This window comes from Bombina bombina, chromosome 4 (assembly GCF_027579735.1).
Source record: "Bombina bombina isolate aBomBom1 chromosome 4, aBomBom1.pri, whole genome shotgun sequence".
Lineage (NCBI taxonomy): Eukaryota > Metazoa > Chordata > Amphibia > Anura > Bombinatoridae > Bombina > Bombina bombina.
In genome coordinates, this window is record NC_069502.1 from 888,639,283 (window position 1) to 888,665,496 (window position 26,214).

The following is a 26,214-nucleotide window of genomic DNA, read 5'->3' on the forward strand; positions in this document are numbered from 1 at the left end:
AAAAAAACGTACGGCTGAACGTCAAATATGACGCAACCACACGCAAACTTCCGGCGTCAATTAGGGCGCTGGAAATGACAAAAAAAATTTGCGCCAAAAAAGTCTGCGCCAAGAATGACGCAATAAATTGAAGCATTTTCAGCCCCCGCGAGCCTAACAGCCCACAGGGAAAAAAAGTCAATTGAAAAAATTTTTTAAGGTAAGAAAAAAATATTTCATATGCATTATCCCAAATAATGAAACTGACTGTCTGAAAATAAGGAATACTGATTATCCTGAATCAAGGCAAATATAAGTTTAAACACATATATTTAGAACTTTACATATAAAGTGCCCAACCATAGCTTAGAGTGTCATAAAAAATAAGACTTACTTACCCTAAGACACTCATCTACATATAGTAGACAGCCAAACCAGTACTGAAACGAGAATCAGTAGAGGTAATGGTATATAAGAGTATATCGTCGATCTGAAAAGGGAGGTAAGAGATGAATCTCTACGACCGATAACAGAGAACCTATGAAATAGATCCCGTAGAAGGAGACCATTGACTTCAAATAGGCAATACTCTATTCACATCCCTCTGACATTCACTGCACTCTGAGAGGAAAACCTGGCTCCAGCCTGCTGCGAAGCGCATATCAACGTAGAATCTAGCACAAACTTACTTCACCACCTCCATGGGAGGCAAAGTTTGTAAAACTGAATTGTGGGTGTGGCAAGGGGTGTATTTGTAGGCATTTTGAGGTTTGGGAAACTTTGCCCCTCCTGGTAGGAATGTATATCCCATACATCACTAGCTCATGGACTCTTGCTAATTACATGAAAGAAATATGGAGGGGTAATGTTAAAGGGACATTCTAATGTAAAAATAAAAGTATTTTTATATTCAATAAATTCCTACTTTTTTTTCCAATTGTTTAACTAATACATACTTATCCAGCTGGAGAGCAAATGAAAAGCAGACATACATACATATGCTCCAATAACTGGCTCTATGCTCATCTGGAGAAAAATTGGGAGTGTTCTAGAGTAAAAGTCTGGTTCATCCCTACCAAGTTTACCGTTATTTACAATGAAGTGACAGTAGGCCAAAAACTGGTATTGTTCCAGGAAATTGTAACAGTTGTCAAGTATGCTAGTTGTTGCTAATGGTCTAATTTTTCTTATCTATTTATATCTCTCTCGCTCTCTCCTCTTTCTTTATGTCTCTCTTTATTTCATGCTATTTCTTCTTTTTATCTTTTTATTTATCTCTCTCTCTCCTTTTCTTTCTCCCTACGTCTCTCCCTTTCTCTCTATTTCATACTCTTTATTTTTTTTTTCTCACTTTCCCGCTTTTTTCTCTCTATCCTTTTTCTCTTTCAGTCTCTCTCCTTTCTCTCTATGTCTATTTCACACTTTTTATCTCCTCACTTTTCTCTGTCTCTCTCACTTTCTGTGTCTTTCACTCTTTTTGTCTCTTGCTCTTTTACTCTCTCTCTCTCTCTCTCTCTGTCCTTCTCCTTGTATCTCTCTCTCTCTCTGTCCTTCTCATTGTATCTCTCTCTCTTTATCTGTCTTGCTCTTTCTCTAACTCTCTCTGACTCTCTCTCTCTCTCTCTCTCTCTCTCCTTTTCTCTCTCTCTTTCCTTCTTGTATCTCTCTCTCTTTATCTGTATTTCTCTAACTCTCTTTCCTTCTTCTCTCTCTCTCTCTCTCTCTCTCTCTCTCTGACTCTCTCACTCTCTTTCACTCTCTCTCTCCCTCTCCTTTTGTCTCTCTCTTTCTCTTTCCTTCTCCTTGTATCTTTCTCTTTATCTGTATTTCCTTCCATAAGGCAGACAGAGTCCACAACTTAATTCCTTACTGTTGGGAAATACAAAACCTGGCCACCAGGAGGAGGCAAAGACACCCCAGCGAAAGGCTTAAATATCCCTCCCACTTCCCCTATCCCCAGTCATTCTTTGTCTTTTATCACTATAGGAGTTGGCAGAGAAGTGTCAGAAGATTTGGATAGTCCTGTAATGGGTATGTTCCCTTCAAGAAAGGACTGGTGTTTTAAGTAATCATGTCAACCTCTCAGTGAGAGTATTGATGAAAGTTAGAGTCTGGAGATGCAGGGAAAGTTTTTCTGCTAACCCATCTAGACTGTCGCCTAACAGCTCCTGAGCAATCGGTGTTGACGAGTTTCACTGCTTGCTGTTACACACTCAAGTCCATGTCAGAGCGTCGCTGCTAGACTGTCACACTTGAGAGGCTATGCCTGTTCCACAGCATGTATCCTGGAGGGTAAGACCGTTTTATAAATACACTTTTGCTATAAAGGGTCACAGTGTGGCACCTTTATGCCTCAATAGGATCAAGGGTTAATATCTCCTTCAGGGAAATTATTTGAATGACTAGGGGTTATTTATAACTGCTTTAATATGAGAGTTTTTGGGCTCATAGACTGTGTACGTTTGGCTTGGAACAAACAGGTTTAACTTTAGTTTCTTCTGTTATGTGTGATCAGTCCACGGGTCATCATTACTTCTGGGATATTATCTGCTCCCCTACAGGAAGTGCAAGAGGATTCACCCAGCAGAGTTGCTATATAGCTCCTCCCCTCTACGTCACCTCCAGTCATTCTCTTGCACCCAAAGACTAGATAGGAGGTGTGAGAGGACTATGGTGATTATACTTAGTTTTTATAACTTCAATCAAAAGTTTGTTATTTTACAATAGCACCGGAGCGTGTTATTACTTCTCTGGCAGAGTTTGAAGAAGAATCTACCAGAGTTTTTCTTATGATTTTAACCGGAGTAGTTAAGATCATATTGCTGTTTCTCGGCCATCTGAGGGAGGTAAAAGCTTCAGATCAGGGGACAGCGGGCAGTTGAATCTGCATTGAGGTATGTAGCAGTTTTTATTTTCTGAATGGAATTGATGAGAAAATCCTGCCATACCGTTATAATGACATGTATGTATACTCTACACTTCAGTATTCTGGGGATGGTATTTCACCGGAATTACTCTGTAAAAGTACATTAAACCTTTTAATAGGTATTTAATTCATGTTAAACGTTTTTGCTGGAATGTAGAATCGTTTGCATTTCTGAGGTACTGAGTGACTAAATATTTGGGCATTATTTTTCCACTTGGCAGTTTGCTTGTTTTGATTATGACAGTTTCGTTTCTCTCTCACTGCTGTGTGTGAGGGGGAGGGGCCGTTTTTGGCGCTCTTTGCTACGCATCAAAAATTTCCAGTCAGTTACTCTTGTATTTTCTGCATGATCCGGTTCATCTCTAACAGAACTCAGGGGTCTTCAAACTTCTTTGAAGGGAGGTAGATTCTCTCAGCAGAGCTGTGAGACTTATGTAGTGACTGTGTTTTAAAACGTTGCTCTGTGATTTTTATGTTTAAAATTTAATTAGTGTTACTTTACTAATGGGAACAAACCTTTGCTAACAAGTTGTGTTGTTTTTAAAGAGTGATGCTATAACTGTTTTTCAGTTCATTTTTTCAACTGTCATTTAATCGTTTAGTGCTTCTTTGAGGCACAGTACGTTTTTTTGTTAAATAAGATTGTAACCAAGTTGCATGTTTATTGCTAGTGTGTTAAACATGTCTGATTCAGAGGAAGATACCTGTGTCATTTGTTCCAATGCCAAGGTGGAGCCCAATAGAAATTTATGTACTAACTGTATTGATGCTACTTTAAATAAAAGCCAATCTGTACAAATTGAACAAATTTCACCAAACAGCGAGGGGAGAGTTATGCCGTCTAACTCGCCTCACGTGTCAGTACCTGCGTCTCCCGCCCGGGAGGTGCGTGATATTATGGCGCCTAGTACATCTGGGCAGCCATTACAGATAACATTACAAGATATGGCTACTGTTATGACTGAAGTTTTGGCTAAGTTACCAGAACTAAGAGGCAAGCGTGATCACTCTGGGGTGAGAACAGAGTGCGCTGATAATTCTAGGGCCATGTCTGATACTGCGTCACAGCTTGCAGAGCATGAGGACGGAGAGCTTCATTCTGTAGGTGACGGTTCTGATCCAAGCAGATTGGATTCAGATATTTCAAATTTTAAGTTTAAATTGGAAAACCTCCGTGTATTACTAGGGGAGGTCTTAGCGGCTCTTAACGATTGTAACACTGTTGCAATACCAGAGAAAATGTGTAGGTTGGATAAATACTTTGCGGTACCGGCGAGTACTGACGTTTTTCCTATACCTAAGAGATTAACTGAAATTGTTACTAAGGAGTGGGATAGACCCGGTGTGCCGTTCTCACCCCCTCCAATATTTAGAAAGATGTTTCCAATAGACGCCACCACACGGGACTTATGGCAAACGGTCCCTAAGGTGGAGGGAGCAGTTTCTACTTTAGCTAAGCGCACCACTATCCCGGTGGAGGATAGCTGTGCTTTTTCAGATCCTATGGATAAAAAATTAGAGGGTTACCTTAAGAAAATGTTTGTTCAACAAGGTTTTATATTGCAACCCCTTGCATGCATCGCGCCGATTACGGCTGCGGCAGCATTTTGGATTGAGTCTCTGGAAGAGAACCTTAGTTCCGCTACGCTGGACGACATTACGGACAGGCTTAGAGTCCTTAAACTAGCTAATTCATTCATTTCGGAGGCCGTAGTACATTTAACCAAACTTACGGCTAAGAATTCAGGATTCGCCATTCAGGCACGTAGGGCGCTGTGGCTAAAATCCTGGTCAGCTGATGTAACTTCTAAGTCCAAATTACTTAATATACCTTTCAAGGGGCAAACTTTATTTGGGCCCGGTTTGAAAGAAATTATCGCTGACATTACAGGAGGTAAGGGCCACGCCCTGCCTCAAGACAAAGCCAAAGCTAAGGCTAGACAGTCTAATTTTCGTCCCTTTCGGAATTTCAAAGCAGGTGCAGCATCAACTTCCACTGCACCAAAACAGGAAGGAGCTGTTGCTCGTTACAGACAAGGCTGGAAACCTAACCAGTCCTGGAATAAGGGCAAGCAGGCCAGAAAACCTGCTGCTGCCCCTAAGACAGCATGAACCGAGGGCCCCCGATCCGGGACCGGATCTAGTGGGGGGCAGACTCTCTCTCTTCGCCCAGGCTTGGGCAAGAGATGTCCAGGATCCCTGGGCGCTAGAGATCATATCTCAGGGATACCTTCTAGACTTCAAATTATCTCCCCCAAGAGGGAGATTTCATCTGTCAAGGTTGTCAACAAACCAAATAAAGAAAGACGCGTTTCTACGCTGTGTACAAGATCTATTATTAATGGGAGTGATCCATCCGGTTCCGTGGTCGGAACAAGGACAAGGGTTTTACTCAAACCTGTTTGTGGTTCCCAAAAAAGAGGGAACTTTCAGGCCAATCTTGGATTTAAAGATCCTAAACAAATTCCTAAGAGTTCCATCGTTCAAAATGGAAACTATTCGGACAATCTTACCCATGATCCAAAAGGGTCAGTACATGACCACAGTGGATTTAAAGGATGCTTACCTTCACATACCGATTCACAAAGATCATTACCGGTATCTAAGGTTTGCCTTCTTAGACAGGCATTACCAGTTTGTAGCCCTTCCATTCGGATTGGCTACGGCTCCAAGAATCTTCACAAAGGTTCTGGGTGCCCTTCTAGCGGTTCTGAGACCGCAAGGAATTTCGGTAGCTCCGTACCTAGACGACATTCTGATACAAGCTTCAAGCTTTCAAACTGCCAAGTCTCATACAGAGTTAGTTCTGGCATTTCTAAGGTCGCATGGATGGAAAGTGAACGAAAAGAAGAGTTCTCTCTTGCCTCTCACAAGAGTTCCATTCTTGGGGACTCTTATAGATTCTGTAGAAATGAAGATTTATCTGACAGAAGACAGATTAACAAAGCTTCTAAATGCATGCCGTGTCCTTCATTCCATTCAACTCCCGTCAGTAGCTCAATGCATGGAGGTGATCGGCTTAATGGTAGCAGCAATGGACATAGTACCCTTTGCACGCCTACATCTCAGACCGCTGCAATTGTGCATGCTGAGTCAGTGGAATGGGGATTACTCAGATTTGTCCCCCACTCTGAATCTGGATCAAGAGACCAGAAACTCTCTTCTATGGTGGCTTTCTCGGCCACATCTGTCCAGGGGGATGCCGTTCAGCAGGCCGGACTGGACAATCGTAACAACAGACGCCAGCCTTCTAGGTTGGGGCGCTGTCTGGAATTCTCTGAAGGCTCAGGGACAATGGAGTCAGGAGGAAAGTCTCCTGCCAATAAACATTCTGGAATTGAGAGCAGTTCTCAATGCCCTTCTAGCTTGGCCCCAGTTAAAGACTCAGGGGTTCATCAGGTTTCAGTCGGACAACATCACGACTGTAGCTTACATCAACCATCAGGGAGGGACAAGAAGCTCCCTAGCAATGATAGAAGTATCAAAGATAATTCGCTGGGCAGAGTCTCACTCTTGCCACCTGTCAGCAATCCACATCCCGGGAGTGGAGAACTGGGAGGCGGATTTCTTGAGTCGCCAGACTCTTCATCCGGGGGAGTGGGAACTTCATCCGGAGGTCTTTGCCCAAATACTTCGACGTTGGGGCAAACCAGAGATAGATCTCATGGCGTCTCGCCAGAACGCCAAACTTCCTCGCTACGGATCCAGATCCAGGGATCCGGGAGCGGTTCTGATAGATGCTTTGACAGCACCTTGGAACTTCAGGATGGCTTATGTGTTTCCACCCTTCCCGCTGCTTCCTCGATTGATTGCCAAAATCAAACAGGAGAGAGCATCAGTGATTCTAATAGCGCCTGCATGGCCGCGCAGGACTTGGTATGCAGATCTAGTGGACATGTCATCCTGTCCGTCTTGGTCTCTACCTCTAAGACAGGACCTTCTGATTCAGGGTCCATTCAAACATCAAAGTCTAACTTCTCTGAAGCTGACTGCTTGGAAATTGAACGCTTGATTTTATCAAAACGTGGTTTTTCTGAGTCGGTTATTGATACCCTGATACAGGCTAGGAAGCCTGTTACCAGAAAGATTTACCATAAAATATGGCGTAAATACCTATACTGGTGTGAATCCAAAGATTACTCCTGGAGTAAGGTTAGGATTCCTAGGATATTGTTTTTTCTACAAGAAGGTTTAGAAAAGGGTTTATCGGCTAGCTCATTAAAGGGACAGATCTCAGCTCTGTCCATCTTGTTACACAGGCGTCTGTCAGAAAATTCAGACATCCAGGCCTTTTGTCAGGCTTTAGCTAGGATCAAGCCTGTGTTTAAAACTGTTGCTCCGCCATGGAGTTTAAACTTAGTTCTTAACGTTTTACAGGGTGTTCCGTTTGAACCCCTTCATTCCATTGATATAAAATTGTTATCTTGGAAAGTTCTATTTTTAATGGCTATTTCCTCGGCTCGAAGAGTCTCTGAGTTATCAGCCCTACATTGTGATTCTCCTTATCTGATCTTTCACTCAGACAAGGTAGTTCTGCGTACTAAACCTGGGTTCTTACCTAAGGTTGTCTCTAACAGGAATATCAATCAAGAGATTGTTGTTCCATCCTTGTGTCCAAATCCTTCTTCAAAGAAGGAACGTCTTCTACACAATCTGGATGTAGTTCGTGCCCTCAAGTTCTACTTGCAGGCAACTAAAGATTTTCGCCAAACTTCTTCCCTGTTTGTCGTTTATTCTGGACAGAGGAGAGGTCAAAAAGCTTCTGCTACCTCTCTCTCTTTTTGGCTTCGTAGCATAATACGTTTAGCCTATGAGACTGCTGGACAGCAGCCTCCTGAAAGAATTACAGCTCATTCCACTAGAGCTGTGGCTTCCACTTGGGCCTTTAAGAATGAGGCCTCTGTTGAACAGATTTGCAAGGCTGCAACTTGGTCTTCGCTTCATACTTTTTCCAAATTTTACAAATTTGACACTTTTGCTTCTTCGGAGGCTATTTTTGGGAGAAAGGTTCTTCAGGCAGTGGTTCCTTCTGTATAATGAGCCTGCCTATCCCTCCCGTCATCCGTGTACTTTTGCTTTGGTATTGGTATCCCAGAAGTAATGATGACCCGTGGACTGATCACACATAACAGAAGAAAACATAATTTATGCTTACCTGATAAATTCCTTTCTTCTGTTGTGTGATCAGTCCACGGCCCGCCCTGTTTTTTAAGGCAGGTAAATATTTTTTAAATTATAATTCAGTCACCACTACACCCTTGGCTTCTCCTTTCTCGTTGGTCTTTGGTCGAATGACTGGAGGTGACGTAGAGGGGAGGAGCTATATAGCAACTCTGCTGGGTGAATCCTCTTGCACTTCCTGTAGGGGAGCAGATAATATCCCAGAAGTAATGATGACCCGTGGACTGATCACACAACAGAAGAAAGGAATTTATCAGGTAAGCATAAATTATGTTTTTTGAGTGTTGCGCAGCTCATAATAGCTTAGCGCCTTTTTTTTTTTTTTAAATACTTTATTTATTCATTCCAGTGCAACTTTCAGTGACAAATCAACCATAAACATTGATCACAAGAAAACAATAGTTACACAAACTTTCAACATAACAGTATATCCATAATTTTCATCACTTCGGTCACACTGGTTTTTTTTTCCTTTTATTCTCTCCTTTCTCCCTCACCTCCTGCCTCTCCCTCACTACCAACCAGACCCTAAATTGTGGGGTAAACTGTGTGGCTCACTAAGCTCCTTCCTCTCCAATCCTCTCTCTCTGCTGCGGAGATATTTGTACTGGAAGTTCCATAATGTTAAAACTTTCTTCATTTTACCTTCCCCTCTCTCCTGTCCCTTAGTCTGTGTTCTTTCATTGTTCTCTCAGAATATTGCAAGCCGTCTCTCCTCCAGACACCGCCCCCAGAGCTCTCCCATCTCCCTTCTCTAAGGGCTATCCTTAGCCTCTCTTAGCTGATTTGATACTATGTGAAAATGTTCCATTGTCCTCTCAATTGTGCATTTAATATGTATTCCGTATCCTTAAAAGGATAAATGACCTGTTTCTGGTGGTGGATATCTAGTGTGTTAATGAGTGGTTCCCATTTGGTCATGAATTTCTTTGTTCTCCTTGTGATGTCTCCCTGAGTGTCTATTTGTTCACATATCATCTGTTTTCTCAATCCTTCCTTGAGTTGGGTTATGTGAGGTGGTGTCTGCCAGCCATTGTTGGAGAATCAGTTTCCTGGCGTGTAAGATTACATTGTGTATGTAGTTGCTGTGCTTTTGGATCTTGTCTTGTGTATGTAAGAGTATCACCATTTCAGGTGTCAAGCTAACCTTTTCCCCGGTACTCCTCTCCAGCCATCTCCGTGTCATCCCCCAAAATTTTGCCAATCTTGGGCATTGACACATCATGTGTAAAATGTTTGGGTTGGCATTCGAGCACTTTGGGCATAGGCCTGATGTGTCATGCTTCCATTTATGGAATAGTTTAGGTGTGATGTATATGTTGTGGAGCACTTTAATATGAGATTCCCTTATTTCGTTTGATAGTGTGGCCTCTCTCACCTTTGTGAAACTCTGCCCAATACAAGTATCAGTGAGTTCCTTTCCCATTAGCGTAGTCCAAGTGTTCTGTAGGTGGGTCAAATTTGCGTTGTTTGCTTTTTTTTGCAGGACTACATATGTGTGAGAAATGGATGTCAGCCTCCCCTGTGTTAGTGTCAATAGTTTGTAAACGTCCCAATCCTTGTCTGGCATCTTTCCAGATCTCAACAGATTCTGCACATAGTGTCTCGCTTGGAGATAAGCAAAGTGATGGGTATTGGGTAAGCCATACTCTCTTTGTAGTTCTCCAAACGGTTTGATTGTCACTCCGTCCGCAGAAAGGATGTGTTTAAGGGATGTCACCCCCCGGTCTCCCCATAGTTTGAATGGTTTCGTGGTGAACCCAGCTGGGAAGTCTGGATTACCCCCCAGCGGTAAGAATGCTGTGTGGTGCGGTGAGATCCCAAGGGATCCGCACACCCTTCTCCAGGCCCCTATAGGGCCACTGAACAGTGGTTCCTTCCCCAGTATGGCATCTACTTGCGTCCGAGTCATGTGCGGTAGCATTTTGAGCGACCATGGTTTAATATATTCTTCCTCTAGCTTGCTATTAGTGAAACGCCCCCCATCTGTCAGCCAATCCATAACATATTTGGTAACTGCCGCCCAATTATAGTGTTCTATGTTTGGTAGCCCCAAGCCCCAGCTTAGCGCCTTTTTTATAGTAGGGGAAGTCCTGTCCTACGCATCACATGACTGGGTGCAGTCTTTTCATTTTCCTACGATCCTGCTGCAGACATCACTCCTAAGGAGAGCATTTTCACCGTTAGCTTTCTGGGTCTAGAAGGTGGTGAGTGCCCCAGCCATTGGGTTTATAAAGGTGCCGTTTTTTTAATAAAAGCGTTTCTTTTTTGTCTGTCCTTCTGTGGATATATCTTAGCTATGGAGGACTCTGATACTACATTAGAAGGTTCCGCTCCTTCTGTACTGATTAATAATTCCTGTTTATATTGTAAGGAGGCCATGGTTTGCTTTGCCCACCTGCTCAATTTTGTTCCATTTGCCTAAGCACTGTTCTAAAGTCTAAGAAGGGAGACAAGCCTGCTAATACTCATAGCACTATTAGCCCGTCTGAGCCGTCTACCTCTCAGGAATCTGTGTCGCGAGAGATTACTACCCTTTCTACACTACCAGCTCCACATGCAGTTCCCCCCGGCTCAACTAATCCTCCATCTGTAGGGGGCTTTTTTCCTGCGGACTTTACAGCGCAGTTACAATCGGTGGTGTCTGCGGCCCTGAGTGCCTTACCTCCCTCTAGCAAATGTAAGAGAAAGGTTAAACATAGTTCTCCTGACCTAGAGTCATCTAAATATTTGTCGGATTTAGCTACTATGTCCCAGCTATCTGAGGATAAGTTAACCTCTGTAGCTTCAGAGGGTGAACTTTCTGAGTCAGAGGCTTCAGATTCTAAACCTCCATCAGCGGAGGGACCCTCCTTTAGACTTAAAATTGAGCATCTGCATTTTTTTATTAAAGGAGGTTCTGTCTACGCTAGAGGTTCCAGAGGCTACACTCCCTGAGAAACCTAAGATCCCTAAATTAGATAGGGTTTATAAAGACAGGAAGGTCCCTCTGACTTTTCCTGTGCCAGTTAAGAGGGGGAACATTATTAGTAACGAATGGAAAAGAATAAGAACTTCTTTTTCCCCCTCGTCTACTTTTAAAAAATTATTCCCTGTCCCTGACTCTCAATTGGATTTGTGGGGCTCCATCCCTACAGTGGATGGGGCTATTTCTACGCTGGCTAAGCATACTACTATCCCCCCTGGAGGATAGTTCTTCTTTTAGAGAGCCTATGGATAAGAAAATGAAAACTTTTCTGAGGAAGAGGTTTCAACATACAGGGTTTTTATTTCAACCGGCGGCAGCTGTAGCCGCGGTTGCTGGAGCAGCTACCTACTAGTGTGACACTCTGTCTGGGCTCATTGAGGTGGAAACTCCACTCGAGGATATTCAGAAGAGAATTAAAGCTCTGAGAATTGCTAAATCCTTCATTTGTCACGCGAATATGCAGATTATTCGCCCTAAATGCAAAGTCTGCTGGCTTTGTGGTCCTAGGTTGAAGTCATGGGGGATATTTATCAAAGGTCTGGTGAACCTGATCCAACAGTGCAGATCAGGTCTGCCAGACCTCGCTGAATGCGGAGAGCAATACGCTCTCCGTATTCAGCATTGCACCAGCAGCTCTTGTGAGCTGCTGGTGCAACGCCGCCCCCTGCAGATTTGCGGCCAATCGGCCTCCAGCAGGGAGGTGTCAATCAACCCGATTGTACTTGATCGGGTTGATTTTTGGTGATCTGTGTCCGTCTGCTTCATAACCGCTGCTTCATAACTGCTATTTCTGGGGAGCCTGCAGGCTCGCCAGAAACACGGACCCTCAAGCTCCATCCAGAGCTTGATAAATGGGCCCCTTGGTCTGCGGATATGACTTCTAAATCCAGACTCCTTTCTCTTCCTTTTAATGGGAAGATTTTATTCGGTTCCAGGGTTCGAATCTATGGTTACCTTCCTACCGCAGTATAAGAAGAATAGGCCTAAGGGACGGCAATCGTCTAATTTTCGTTCCGACAAATCACAATGACAGCAATCCTCATCCAAGTCCAAGCAGCCCAAAAATACTTGGAAGCCGTCTCAATCCTGGAATAAGTCCAAACAGACTAAGAAACCAACCAAGAACAAATTGGCATAAAGGGGCGGCCCCCAATCCGGGATCGGATTGAGTAGGGGCAGTCTGTTTCTTTTTTCAGACGCTTGGTTCCAGGATGTACAGGATCCTTGGGTCCTAGAGGTTGTATTTCAGGGATACTGGATAGGATTCAAATCTCATCCGCCCAGGGGCAGATTCCTACTCTCCAGACTGTCAACAAGACCAGAGAAGAGGACTGCCTTTTTAGGTTGCATATGGGATCTCTCTTCTCTAGGAGTTATTGTCCCGGTACCTACAGCAGAAAGAGGTTTGGGGTTTTATTCAAACCTTTTCGTTGTTCCAAAAAAAGGAGGGAACTTTTCATCCAATTCTGGACTTAAAGTGCCTAAACAAATTTCTGAGTGTTCCCTCTTTCAAGATGGAGACAATACGGACAAGCCTTCCTCTGGTTCAGGAAGGACAGTGTATGACCACCATAGACCTGAAGGGTTCATACCTTCATGTTCCGATACACAGGGAACATTTTCAGGTCCTGAGGTTTGCCTTTCAGGACAAGCACTTCAAGTTCATAGCTCTTCCATTTGGCCTAGCTACTTCTCCAAGGATATTTACGAAGGTTATGGAGGCTCTTTTAGCGGTTGCCAGAACACAAGGTATTGCAGTAGCTCCTTACCTGGACGATATCTTAGTACAGGCACCATCTTTTTGTCTAGCGGAACACCACTCGTAGTCCCTTCTCAGTCTTCTTCTATCACATGGATGGAAGATAAACTTGGAAAAGAGTTCTTTTACTCCAAGTACCAGGGTGAATTTCCTGGGGACAATAATAGCCTCCATATCCATGAGAATATTTCTAACAGATCAGAGACGTTGTAAGCTAACTACTGCATGTCTTGCCCTCCATGCCTCCTTGAGACCATCAGTGGCCCAGTGTATGGAGGTGATTGGACTCATGGTGTCCTGTATGGACATCATTCCCTTTGCCAGATTCCATCTCAGACCCTTACAACTATGCATGCTGAGACAATGGAACGGCGACCATTCAGATCTGTCTCAACAGATTGTGCTGGACAACCTCGCTCTCTTGGTGGCTCTGTCCAGATCATCTGTCCCAAGGCACGTGCTTCTTGAGACTGCCCTGGGAGATTGTGACTACGGACGCAAAACTTTCCGGCTGGGGAGCCATTTGGGGTGCCAAGAAGAAGGGCTGTGGACTCAGGAGTCGTCCTCCCTTCCGATCAATATATTGGAACTCCGGGCAATCTTCAATGCCTTGAAGGCTTGGCCGCTTCTGGGTTCATGCCAGTTTATAAGATTCCAATCAGACAATATAACCTTGGTTGCCTACATCAACCATCAGGGGGGAACGAGAAGTCCCTTGGCGATGAGAGAAGTATCTCAGATACTAAAGTGGGCAGAGACTCACAGATGTACACTGTCATCAATCCACATTCCGGGTGTGGACAACTGGGAAGCAGACTTCCTCAGCAGGCAATCCTTTCACCCAGGGGAATGGTCTCTCCACCCGAGGTGTTTGCAGAGATATGCAGCAAGTGTGGGACGCCGGAGATAGATCATCCCGCCTCAATACCAAGCTACCTAGGTACGGGTCGAGGTTGAGGGATCCTCATGTGGAACTGATAGATGCCCTATCAGTACCATGGAGGTTCAGACATATCTTTTTCCTTCATTACCGCTTCTTCGTGTGGTGGCTCGCATCAAGCAGAAGCAAGCATCAGTGATTCTGATTGCTTCATCGTGGCCACAAAGGACGTGGTTTGCGGATCTGGTGAGGATGTCCTCATCTCCTCAGTGGAGGTTACCTTGTCGCAGAGATCTGCTGATACAGGGTCCCTTGGTACATCAAAATCTAGATTCTCTGAGGCTGACTGTGTAGAGATTGAACGCTTAGTCTTAGCCAAGAGAGGGTTTTCTGAGAGTGTTATCGACACTCTGATTCAAGCTCGTAAGCCAGTTACTTGTCATATCTACCATAAAGTGTGGAGGACCTACTTGTACTTGTGTGAAGTGTGTGGCTTTTCCTGGCATAAGGTTAAGGTTGACAGAATGTTATCTTCTCTCCAGGATGGACTGGAGAAAGGGTCTATCTGCTAGTTCCCTGAAGGGACAGATATCGGCCCTGTCGGTGTTACTGCACAAGAGATTAGCTGGGCTTCCGGATGTGCAGTCCTTTGTTAAGGCTCTGACTAGGATCAAACCTGTGTTTAGATCTGGGGCTCCGCCTTGAAGCCTCAATCTTGTTCTACGTTTTGCAGCCTATGAATAATTTTGACATTAAATTGTTATCTTGGAAGGTTCTTTTTTTGTTGGCTATTGCCTCTGCACGCAGAGTTTCTAAGATATCTGCTTTGCAATGTGACCCCTCTTATCTTGTTTTCCATGCTGATAAGGCGGTTTTACGTACTAAATTAGGGTTCCTTCCTAAGGTGGTGTCGGATCATAACATTAATCAAGAAATTGTTGTTCCTTCTTTGTGTCCTATTCCTTCTTTAGCATAGGAAAGCTTGCTTCATAATCTAGATGTGGTTCGTGCCTTGAAATTCTATCTTCAGGCTACTAAGGAATTCAGACAATCTTCCTCTTTGTTTGTCATCTATACAGGGAAGCGTAAGGGGCAGAAGGCTACTACGACTTCCCTATCTTTCTGGTTGAGGAGTGTCATCCGCTTAGCTTATGAGACAGCGGGACGACAGCCTCCTGAGAGGATTACAACTCATTCCACTAGAGCAGTGGCTTCCTCCTGGACTTTTAAGATCGAAGCCTTTATGGATCAGATTTGTAATGCGGCTACCTGGTCCTCGTTACACAATTTTTCTAAATTTTACAAGTTTGATGTGTTTGCTTTGGCTGAAGCAGCTTTCGGGAAAAAAGCTTTGCAGGCTGTGGTGCCCTCAGAATAGGGTCCGCCTCTTTTTTTGTTCCCTCCCATTATTCCTTCAGTGTCCTCCGGAGCTTGGGTATAGTTTTTCCAACAGTAAGGAATAAAGTCGTAGACTCTCCCTGCCATATGGAAGGAAAACATAATTTATGCTTGCCAGATAAATTCCTTTCCTTCCTCGCAGGGAGAGTTCACGACCCCGCCCGTAATTTATTTTTTAGGCAGTTCCCTTTTTATATTATTCTGGCACCTTTATACCCTGATGTTTTTCCTACTTTTCCTTGTTCCCTCTGCAGAATGACTGGGGGATAGGGGAAGTGGAAGGGATATTTAAAGCTTTGGCTTGGGTGTCTTTGCCTCCTCCTGGTGGCCAGGTGTTGTATTTCCCAACAGTAAGGAATTAAGTCGTGGACTCTCCCTGCCAGGAAGGAAAGGAATTTATCTGGTAAGCATAAATTATGTTTTCTCTTTCTCTAATGCTCTCTGACTCTCTCACTCTCTTTCTCTCTCCCTCCTTGAATCTCTCTCTCTGTATCTGTCTTTCTCTAACTCTGACTCTCTCTCAGTCTCTCTCTCCTTTGCTCTCTCTCTTTCCTTCTCCCTCTCTCTCTCTCTCTCTCTCTCTCTGACTCTCTCTCTCCTTTGCTCTCTCTCTTTCCTTCTCCTTGTATCTCTCTCTTTATCTGTCTTTCTCTAACTCTCGCTGACTCTTCACTCTCCTTTTTTTCCTCTTTGCCTCTCTCTTTCCCACTGCCTTTTTTTACACTATTCAGTCCTATTAAAAGCTTTAAGATGAAATATTATATATACATTAAAGTCTATGTACTTTTCATAACATTTCTTTGCCCTTCATAACAGAGCTTGTGTACATAAGGCAGGCTCCCACAAGCTGTGTATGAATAACTAGCTGTCACAATACTAAATTAGTTATAAATACAGGTTGCACAGAAAGGAGACTGCCAACACTATTTTGGTAAAAAAAAAATGTGAGCACTAGTCTTTATTTCACAGTTTGTTCCTGTCATACCAGGTAACTCACTTCAAATGTTTAGGTATCTGTTTTGTTTTTGTTTTTTTACAGGAACTTCTATAGAAAATATTTTAAAATCTGCAAAGTTCAGCGTAAATGGATAAAGTTATGGGGTTTTTTTAATTTAAAATTAAACGTCATGGTTCAGACAGAGAATACAATTATATGAGATGTTTTAGTTTACTTATATTATCCATTTTAAGTTTTGACTTTCGCATCCCTTTAAAAGTGTGTGCAAATTGGGGGGGCGGAGCCTGGCCGTGCGGGTGAATGGCCGCAGGTGTGTGAAGCTCCGGCACCAGAGTTGCTCCTAATAGCCCATAACAGAGGGTATTAATTAAAAATTTTGGATCCCTAGTACAGGCAAGAGGCGCTAACCTCATATATTCACCGGACACCGGACAATGTGAGCTTCAGATCGGGAACCGCAACGGACCCACCGCAGGCTAACGGCTAAGACATATGGCTCCGGGGACTATACAGAGGGTAAGACCCGACACCATAACATAACAGTTCAAAACGGAGACTGAAGCGATAATAGAAGTCGCATTACTTTTATTAAGACAAACGCTCCCTTAGCCAGCACTAACTGCTAACAGAGGAGAGATGTGAATTTCACATGACGCCATTACGGCCTAGGCTGCAGGTGAACCAGGACACACATAGGAAAGGACAAACTTGATACAAGGCCGATGGTCATGGCGTGCGAGCACATATTCTGAATCACCTACTTTACATAATATTAAAATGCTGAAACACCCATGCTAAAAACAAAAAAACAAAGCACAAATATGGAGTAAAGAAAATAGAGGGAGTCCTTTTTTATTGCTATAACGGCCTGGCGGGAAGATCAACATATTGGAGTAAAATCAGCTAACTAACAGGGGGTGGAGACAAGAGACACTAAAAGTTCAAAGAATTATAACAAAGCACACTGCATTTACAGCCCTTTCTCTATATACCCCACCTTGGCCTAATTGTATTCCAGAGATGACCTCTAAAGCTAAAAACAAGGGAGACAAGGCACCTAAAAGCCAAAACCATCTACCTGCTTCAGTGAGCACTTTTTTTCAGACCGCTGCAAACACTCAATCTGATGCAGAAACCCTATCTCAAGGATCAGTGAGTTTGGATGCCCCAAATGCACCATCCATGGCTATTTCTGAAGCCTGCGCTTCTCAGATAAAAGCTGATATAGCTAATTTACCCACTAAAGCAGATTTCGATGCCCTCAAAGCCCTTATAACCACAGATATAGCAAATATGAAAAGAAATTTAAACGAGATGGGGCAGAGGATTGAATGTGTAGAAGAAACACAAGAGACCATGAACACCTTATTTGATGAAGTGACAACACAGACCAATGTACATCAAGCCCAGATGGAATCTCTACAAGACAAGATTGAGGATCTAGATAATAGAGGGCGACGTAATAATCTGAGGGTTAGGGGTATACCCGAATCAGTAGCACATCCAGACATACCTAACTATCTTCAAGGCCTGTTTAAATTCCTAGTCAAGGATCAGACAATACCTGACATTGAGCTAGATAGAGCACACAGAGCTCTGAGACCTCCACCCCCTCCAAACGCACCGCCAAGGGACATAATTATACGGTTCCTGCGCTATACAGAGAAAGAAAAAATATGGCAGGCCGCACGCACTACTCCTACCATCCAATATGTTGACCACAGCATTCAGATCTACCTAGATCTCAGCCCTGCTACCATACAAAGAAGAAAAGAGGTTCGGTTTATCACTAAAGTACTGCAGGAACACCGCATAAAATATAGATGGGGCTTCCCTTTTAGCCTGATTGTGTCACACGAAGGGCGCACAGTTACCTACAAAACAGAACAAGATCTACCCACCTTGGCAGAAGAACTGAAGCTGACTTTTCGTCAACCACACCCCTCTGATGTGAGCACGGAGGACAGAAGAAATTTCAAACAAAGTCAAAATATGCAGGACTCCATTCAGAAGTGGACAAAAGTTTCGTCCAAAAGAAAGAAGACGAAAGAGCCAGGTGGTGAAGTTGGGCTAGAAATAGAAGCAGAGACCTGACCTATCCTCAGAGAGAAATGGACCCAGCACAGGGTGAGATCTTTCCTGTTTACTCTGTTTCTTAACCAGAGATAGGAACTTTTAATATTCAGTAAGATAAAATTATTTGTAATAAGCATAGAGTTATATATGCCAGTGAACAAATTTGCTCCAGCTGGGCGCAGACTTTCTATAATCCGTTGGAGCACAAATTTGAACTATGTACGGGACTTGTGACAACAGGGATCTTATTATTATGTAGTTTATCTAGGGCAAAAGCCCACACTGTTATAATGTTAATATATTTACAACTGTACTGTTGCATTAATCCGTCAAGAAAGTAGAAAACGTTGATAATACACTGACAAGGGAGCAACTCTGGACATACTCCCTAACATTGATTATGCTCAGAAGGATAGTTCCTTCCAAAGAGCAATGTTATTTGTTATTGTTACTGTTTATTGTTTTTCTTTTATGTTCATGTAATTGTTTATGTTATAGTTTTAACTCAAATGATTATATTAGACTTGACATGTCGATTTTCTTGGAATGCAAACACATAGGCACTGATTTCAGGACTAAAGATAGTCTCGGCCCAGAACCCCCACAGCATTTTATTAGGGCACTATGGCACAGAAGCGACCCACTTACCACCGAGGCAATAAAACTAAATTCATCTAAAACAATAATCCTAGTCCGGGAGGGGGAGGTAGCTAATAAATGAGATGGCACACACACGAATAATATTCATTTTCTCACAGCTAATGCCAAGGGACTTAATAGCCAATACAAGAGAAATGTAGCATTAAGGGATCTTAAACAGAAGAAAGGCGAAGTGATCTATGTGCAGGAGACACATTTTCTCAGGGGAAGGGAACCTAAAACCTTTGTTTTTAAATTTGGGGACTCGTATTACGCATCCAATTCTATTAAAACAAACGGAGTAGGTATCCTTATAAAGAGAGGTATCCCTTTTACCCTAATTAAAAAGCATGCAGATAAATCAGGGCGGTACCTAATCCTAGTAGGCAAATTATACAATTCAATGGTCACCTTAGTGAATGTTTATGCCCCTAACATAAAGCAAGATATATTCTTTAAACGACTATCTAACTTACTCCTAGAGGTAGCCAGGGGAGCGGTGATAATGGAAGGGGACTTTAACTTAACTATGAACCCCACTTTAGATAACTCCAATCACTCTTCCTCCACACCACACCGAGTGATCCGCATGGTTAAGTCACATATGAGAGATCTTGCCCTACACGATGCTTGGAGAGTGACATACCCCGATAGGATAGAATATACCTTCTACTCTAACCCTCACCACAGACACTCACGTATTGATTACTTTATGGTAGATGTCACAAATCTAACCAGGGTAACACGACTAAAGATTCTTCCGAACTCATGGTCTGACCATTCAATAGTCAGTTGCGAACTTAATTGGCCACACATCCCTTGCAAACAATACGCGTGGAGACTAGATGAGGGCCTATTAGAGGACCCGGTTCATTTCCAGAAATTAGAAAAAGTGATGAGAGAATATTTTGACATCAACACGAACACAAATCCCAAACTGGATATTAGATCCATATGGGAAGCACATAAATCTGTGTTAAGGGGAGAAATAATCAGTATACAGTCATACCAGGCCAAACAAGCAAGTAGAACTCTAAACGATGCACTACAATTATTAGAGACATTAGAGAAGCAAAGGGAGGCGAATACGGCAGACCCTGTACTCCAACAGAAAATAGTCGACTGCAGGTCTTCGATTAACTCAATGCTGGGAAAAGAATGTAAGCTTAGTGCATTTAAATTGAGACAGAAGTACTATGAGGGAGACAATAAATGCGGCCCAATCCTAGCAAGGAAATTAAAACGCAAAATAAATAGGAATTACATTCTCACACTTCGTAATAGACAAAATAAGGAGGTATACACCTCAGACCAAATAGCAGAATCCTTTAGGGTGTACTACGAACAGTTGTACAATTTGAAGGGTGAAATAGAAAACCCCACGGACCAAAACAGGCATATTCAGGAATATCTGAGTAATATAACTTTGCCCCAACTAACAACAGACCAAAACAACACCCTGAAAGCCCCAATAACTCTTAAGGAGATAAAAGACGTAATAGCCCAATTACCAGCAAACAAAGCTCCAGGGCCGGATGGTTTCTCCAACGGCTACTTCAAAAAATTCAGAGAAACATTGTTCCCCCATATGTTGACACTATTTAATGACATAACCGAGATGTCCCCCTTTTCAACACATAACCTAGAGGCATACATAACAGTGCTCCCAAAGCCAGGTAAACCCCCAGATAGACCTGAGAATTTCCGACCAATTTCATTGTTGAATTCCGACCTAAAAATATACTCAAAAATTCTAGCAAATAGACTGGGAATGATATTACCATCCCTTATCGGTAGTGATCAAGTGGGCTTTATTCAGGCACGCGAGGCAAAAGATAATACAGTCAGGGCTATCCATCTTATTAACTACGTGCAAGATAAGAAAATACAAACGACAGTGGTCTCCACTGACGCGGAGAAAGCTTTCGACCGCGTCAGTTGGCTTTTTTTACGCAGGGTTCTAGGGAAATTTGGGATGTGTGACGCATTTATTTAAAAAATTATGGCCCTATACACGTCTCCCACAGCCAAGGTCAGAGTGAATGGGATCTTCTCTGGGGTACTTAATATCTCAAATGGGACTAGACAGGGGTGCCCACTGTCACCCCTGTTGTTCGCATGCGTAATAGAGGCTTTAGCGACTAAAATAAGATCAAATGCTAGGATAAAAGGTCTTCATATAGCAGAGATCGAGCATAAGGCGCTGCTGTACGCAGACAATATCTTGTTTTTTTTAACATCTCCTTCAGAGTCGGTCCCCCAATTACTAGAAGAATTTGACAAATTTCATGTGGCATCTAATTTCCTAATTAATAAAAACAAATCAGAATTGCTCCCACTACAATGTGATAAGGCCCTATTAGAGCGAATACAAGATATCTGCACATTTCGTATACAGAAAAACAGCCTAAAATATTTAGGGATCATGCTAGCACCATCTATTCAGGAGATGTTTGCACTTAACTATAAAACACTACAGAAGACACTGATAGCTGACATGTCATCGTGGCGTTCCCAACATATTACATGGTTGGGCAGAATCAATACTATAAAAATGAATGTCCTACCCCGTATTTTATACTTATTTCAGACATTGCCTATTCCCTTACCCCTAAACTTTTTGACTAATTTGCAGTACGCCATGTTCGACTTTATTTGGGACAAAAGAAAAGCAAGGATAAACAGAAAATTAATGTGCGGACGCATTAAAGACGGGGGGCTGGGGGTTCCCAACCTTAAAAAATACAGACAGGCAGTCTTTCTACAAAGAGTGGTGGATTGGTCCACAAATTATGAATATAAGGCTTGGGTGAGACTAGAGCATGACCTTACAGAGCAAAGACATCTAGGTACATTGTGCTGGCAGAGACGCACAACACTGTCAAATAAAATAAGTCAAAACGCACCCATCCTAGAAACTATTAAAGTATGGGACAGGATACTAGTAGAATACCCACACATATCATCCAGGGCCTCCCCACTAACTCCTCTTTTAGACAATATAGATTTTGCACCAGGAATGGGATTAATAAAACTGCACAACAGGACACAAAAAACGAGAGCCATCCTGATGTTACATTTAGGGAACGAACAACACCTGAGAACAAGTGAAGAATTGATTGAGGAGGGGCTCCCCATATTCTGTAATTGGTATTTCCTAAGACAGTGTCATTCATACCTATATAAACATAAAGAGAGGAATAATTTCCTACGCTCATTAACCCCTTTTGAGGTACTGTGTAACTCATCTTCTCCCATCAAAAGAACCCTTTCCCTTACATACTCCATATTGCAAGCCTCATGCAGTATTCCTCATTACATTGATAGCTGGGAGAAAGAACTAGAAATAGAGTTGACACACAAGGACAGACAGCAAATATTCTCAGCAGTAACTAAGGTATCTGCCTCCAGCAAACTAATCGAGCTGAATCTTAAAATAATCCAGAGGTGGTATCTTACGCCTGTCAGAATTAGTAAGTTATTCCCTTCATGTAGTGAGATCTGCTGGAGATGCGGGGAACAGCCGGGGACAATGTCACATATTTGGTGGACGTGTTCTCCAATTGCAAAATTATGGGAAGAAATAGCAAAAGAGATGTCAGGGATGTTGGGACTCGCTTTGCCCCCGGATCCACGTATCTGGTTATTTAATATTATTCCAAATAAGACCCCAAAAGATAAGAGGAATCTAATTTTTATAGGTAGCAATTGCATAAAACAATGGGTGGCCAAGAACTGGAAGAGCAGAAACATACCTAGCATAGCTCAGTGGCTACACACATTTAATCAAATTTTAGACCTCGAAGAATACACATATTTAGTCAATAAGAGATTAGACACTTACATCCAAATGAAGGTACAGTGGGAAGACCACGTAAAAACTAGAGACTACACACCCGTTCAATAAAGTGTGCCTTAGTGGTTAATAATAATATTTCAATCTAAGGAGCCACACATTTCGATGTTAATCCAACCTGATTCATTTTAATGCATGTCCAAGTATTGCAATTATGTCATTTGAAAATAATGTTATAGTTTGTACAATTTGTTTAAGTTATATTAGTATTCATGTTTAGATATTTTCATGTTATTAGCAGTACCCTAAGAGCTCACATGATGTATTCTGGAAAAGGCATGTATCTGTATTTTCATGCATTGAACAAAATGTATCCTACCCTTTTCTTTTTCAATAAAACTGCTTTTAAAACTAAAAAAAAAAAAAAAAAAGTGTGTGCAAATTGACTAGATTTACTAAACTGTGGCAATTAGGTACCTGTAAATGTAACCATAATTTTTAATTACTATGATTGGGCTTCAGGTCTGCGTTGAGCATTTAGATCCTTTTCAATGATAGATAAAATAATTTGGTGATTCTAATTGTCTCAATTGTCCTATGTTCTCCACTGGTTTAAAGCAAAAGTGTAAATAAATTTGCTCCATTTAGTAGTTAAAGGGACAGTTTACTCAAAAAATATCTCCCCTTTAATTTGTTCCCAGTGATCCACTTTACTTGCTGGAGTGTATTAAATTGTTTACAAGTATTTCCATTACCCTTGCATTGGTATTTTAAATAGTTTATTTAACCTGTGGTTTCCCCACCCAAAGTTTTTGGCCTCAAGGTCAAGCTGTGCTAACACAGCCAGTAGAAGAAATTACACTCCCGGTGGGTTATAGAAGAGATAAGGTAATAAAATGTTAATTTTCCATTGTTCTCTTCAAGTATTGGTGATTGGTTTATGGACAGATATAAGATAAAGTAGCAGGTATATGTACACAATGTGATACAGTAATGAGATCTGATTATACCTACAAGCTCAACCCATTAACTGATATGAATAAGCTAACTCATATACACAAATAAAACGTAAATAAGCAAATCTCATACATTTTATACTGTGCAGCTGGTAACAAAAAATTAATTGGAAACACATTAAGGGAAAAACTATTTTATAGAATATTGTCCCTTTAAATTATCTCAGGCAGATCCAGCCTAAATGATTGACACACCCTGCTTTTGTGTGATTGGATGCTCAAGAGCAGAAGCATGGCTACTAGAGCATTTAATAGTTCATTGATAAATGTGGCCAGCACATTATGCCCACTCAGGGCAAAGCTTGGTGGACAGGTTCCCTTTTGGGAACCTTGTCTGCTGACAGTATGATAAAAGGGCCCAAATAGCTGAAGTTCAGCACAGAGTGTTATACCGTTATATAGCACACGTAAATTTAACCATTGTTTTTATGCTTTATTTCAGGGAGCCTTTTATCATCTTATCTGGTGGTTTGTCATATGACACTGTTGGAAGGAGACCTTGCTTAACCGTCATGCATGGGAAAAGCACTGCTGTTTTAGAAATGGATTATTCTATTGTGGATTTTCTAACCCTTTGTGAAACCCCATACTCTAATGGTAAGTATTGAATAACTTTATTGTAGATACCTATAGAAATATGAAATGGATATTAAATACCACTTTTTTGTAAATATTGTGCTTTATCCCACACTCCTGAAAGAGGCCATAAAGCAACATCTGTAAGCTAGCTTTTCAAACTGCTGCAAAGAAGGGCTACTAAAACAGTACATATTAAAAAAAAAAAAAATTACAAAGAAATGCTCAATGACCTAAATATGTATAGCTTAGAGGAGAAAGAGTTGATATGAAAGAAATGTTTAAGTATATTAAGGGGCTTAATAAAACTGAAGGTTAAAGTGATAGTATAGTATACACCAATTTCCATATAACTGCATAACTACTATAAAAAAAATATTTACAGATACTGATATAATAACACCTTTTAAAAACATACTTAGAAGCTCCCAGTTTAGCACTTTGCATGAGATTCTGCTGGGCACCCACTGCAAGGGGCTGGGAAAACAAGAAGGCCAGACACTCCCCCCTCCTTTGCATATGAAAAGACCCATTACACAACCAGGAGTCAGTAGACATCAGTATACATCAAACATTGGTTAGAAGTCTGAAAATGAGGACAATGTTATTTAAAAATAAGCAAAACTATACATTGTTACAAAAACACTCCCAGGTAGGCTATATAAACAGATCATCAACAAAACATTTATGTACAGAAAAGCTACTGTACAATTTCCCTTTTAATGACTAGTTTGCACCAAAAGAGCAAAACCAGAACAAGGGGTCATGAACTCAAGTTGAAGTATTGCAGGTTCAGGGGTAATTTTGTTAAATTCCTTCTTCACAGAAATGAATGATGGAATCCACTTCCATTAGAGGAGTTAAAGGGAAACACTGTGGGGGGCTTCAAGAATGCCTTAGAAAAGCATAAGGCTATCCTAGGAACTAAGGTCTAGTTTCCATTGAGGTGGTAAAGTTTGGAAACTGGTGATAACATAAAAAATCTCCATATATTTGAATAAATGTAATGTGTTTATCACTAGTTTTCAAACTTTACCACCTCAATGGAAACTAGGCCTTAGTTAGCTTATACCAGTCCTCCCAATGGTCTTATTTGAGAGGGGAAGTTTCTGATATTGAACTTTGTCCCACTAAGGCCTAGTTTCCATTGAGGTGGTAAAGTTTGGAAATTGGTGGTAAAAACATTTATCTCCATTAAAGTCTATGGAGAATTCTTATGTTACCACCAGTTTCCAAACTTTAACACCTCAATGGAAACTAGGCCTAAGGCAGCCATATCTCCCTATTTGCAGAATTTCCCGTAGCTTCATTTATACACACCTATAATCTGCCCATACATGCCCACTGGTTGCCTAGATGCCCATGATCCTGTCCACTACCCATCTGTGACTCTCTCCTCACCCGACACTGCCCAGCCCAATGGAGTCACTAATACCTAGCCACAAATGTTGTTATACTTTATATGAGCAGATTATGTTTCTTATATGCTGTCAATATCTATGTTTCTATTAGAATAAATATCTACAGAATACCACACACAAAAAATATTAAGAATTCTTCAATAAAAAATAACACTATTATTCATTTATTTTAAAAGGACAGTCTACTTGAAAATGTATATTGTTTAAAAAGATAGATTATCCCTTTATTACCCATTCCCCAGTTTTGTATAACCAACACTGTTATATTTATATACTTTACCTCTGTGATTACATTTTATCTAAACCTCTGCAGACTGCCCCCTTATTTCAGTTCTTTTGACAGACTTGCATTTTAGCCAATCAGTGCTGACTCCTAGGTAACTCCATGGGCGTGAGCACAATATTATCTGTATGGCACTCGTGAACTAACGCCCTATCTGTTGAAAGTCTAAATGCATTCAGATAAGAGGCGGCTTTCAAAGGCTTAGAAATTAGCATATGATTCTACCTAGGTTCAGCTTTGAACTAAGAATACCAAGAGAACAAAGCAGATTTGATGAGAAAAGTAAATTGGAAGTTGTTTAACCCTTTGAGTTCTCAATCTGGGGCCTTTGTGTTTTGCGCGGTGACGTCACACGCAA

At 41.8% G+C, this 26,214-nt stretch overlaps 1 protein-coding gene across 2 annotated transcripts in view; it reads left to right on the top strand.

Annotated features, from left to right (window-relative positions):
* Positions 1-26,214, top strand: part of STXBP5 (syntaxin binding protein 5) — a 1,442,716-nt gene that overhangs the window by 1,164,149 nt on the left and 252,353 nt on the right. For both annotated transcript variants that reach the window (XM_053711794.1, XM_053711795.1), the window contains exon 10: positions 24,019-24,173. In XM_053711794.1, the coding sequence (XP_053567769.1) occupies positions 24,019-24,173 (155 nt within the window). The remainder of the gene's footprint in view (positions 1-24,018; positions 24,174-26,214) is intronic.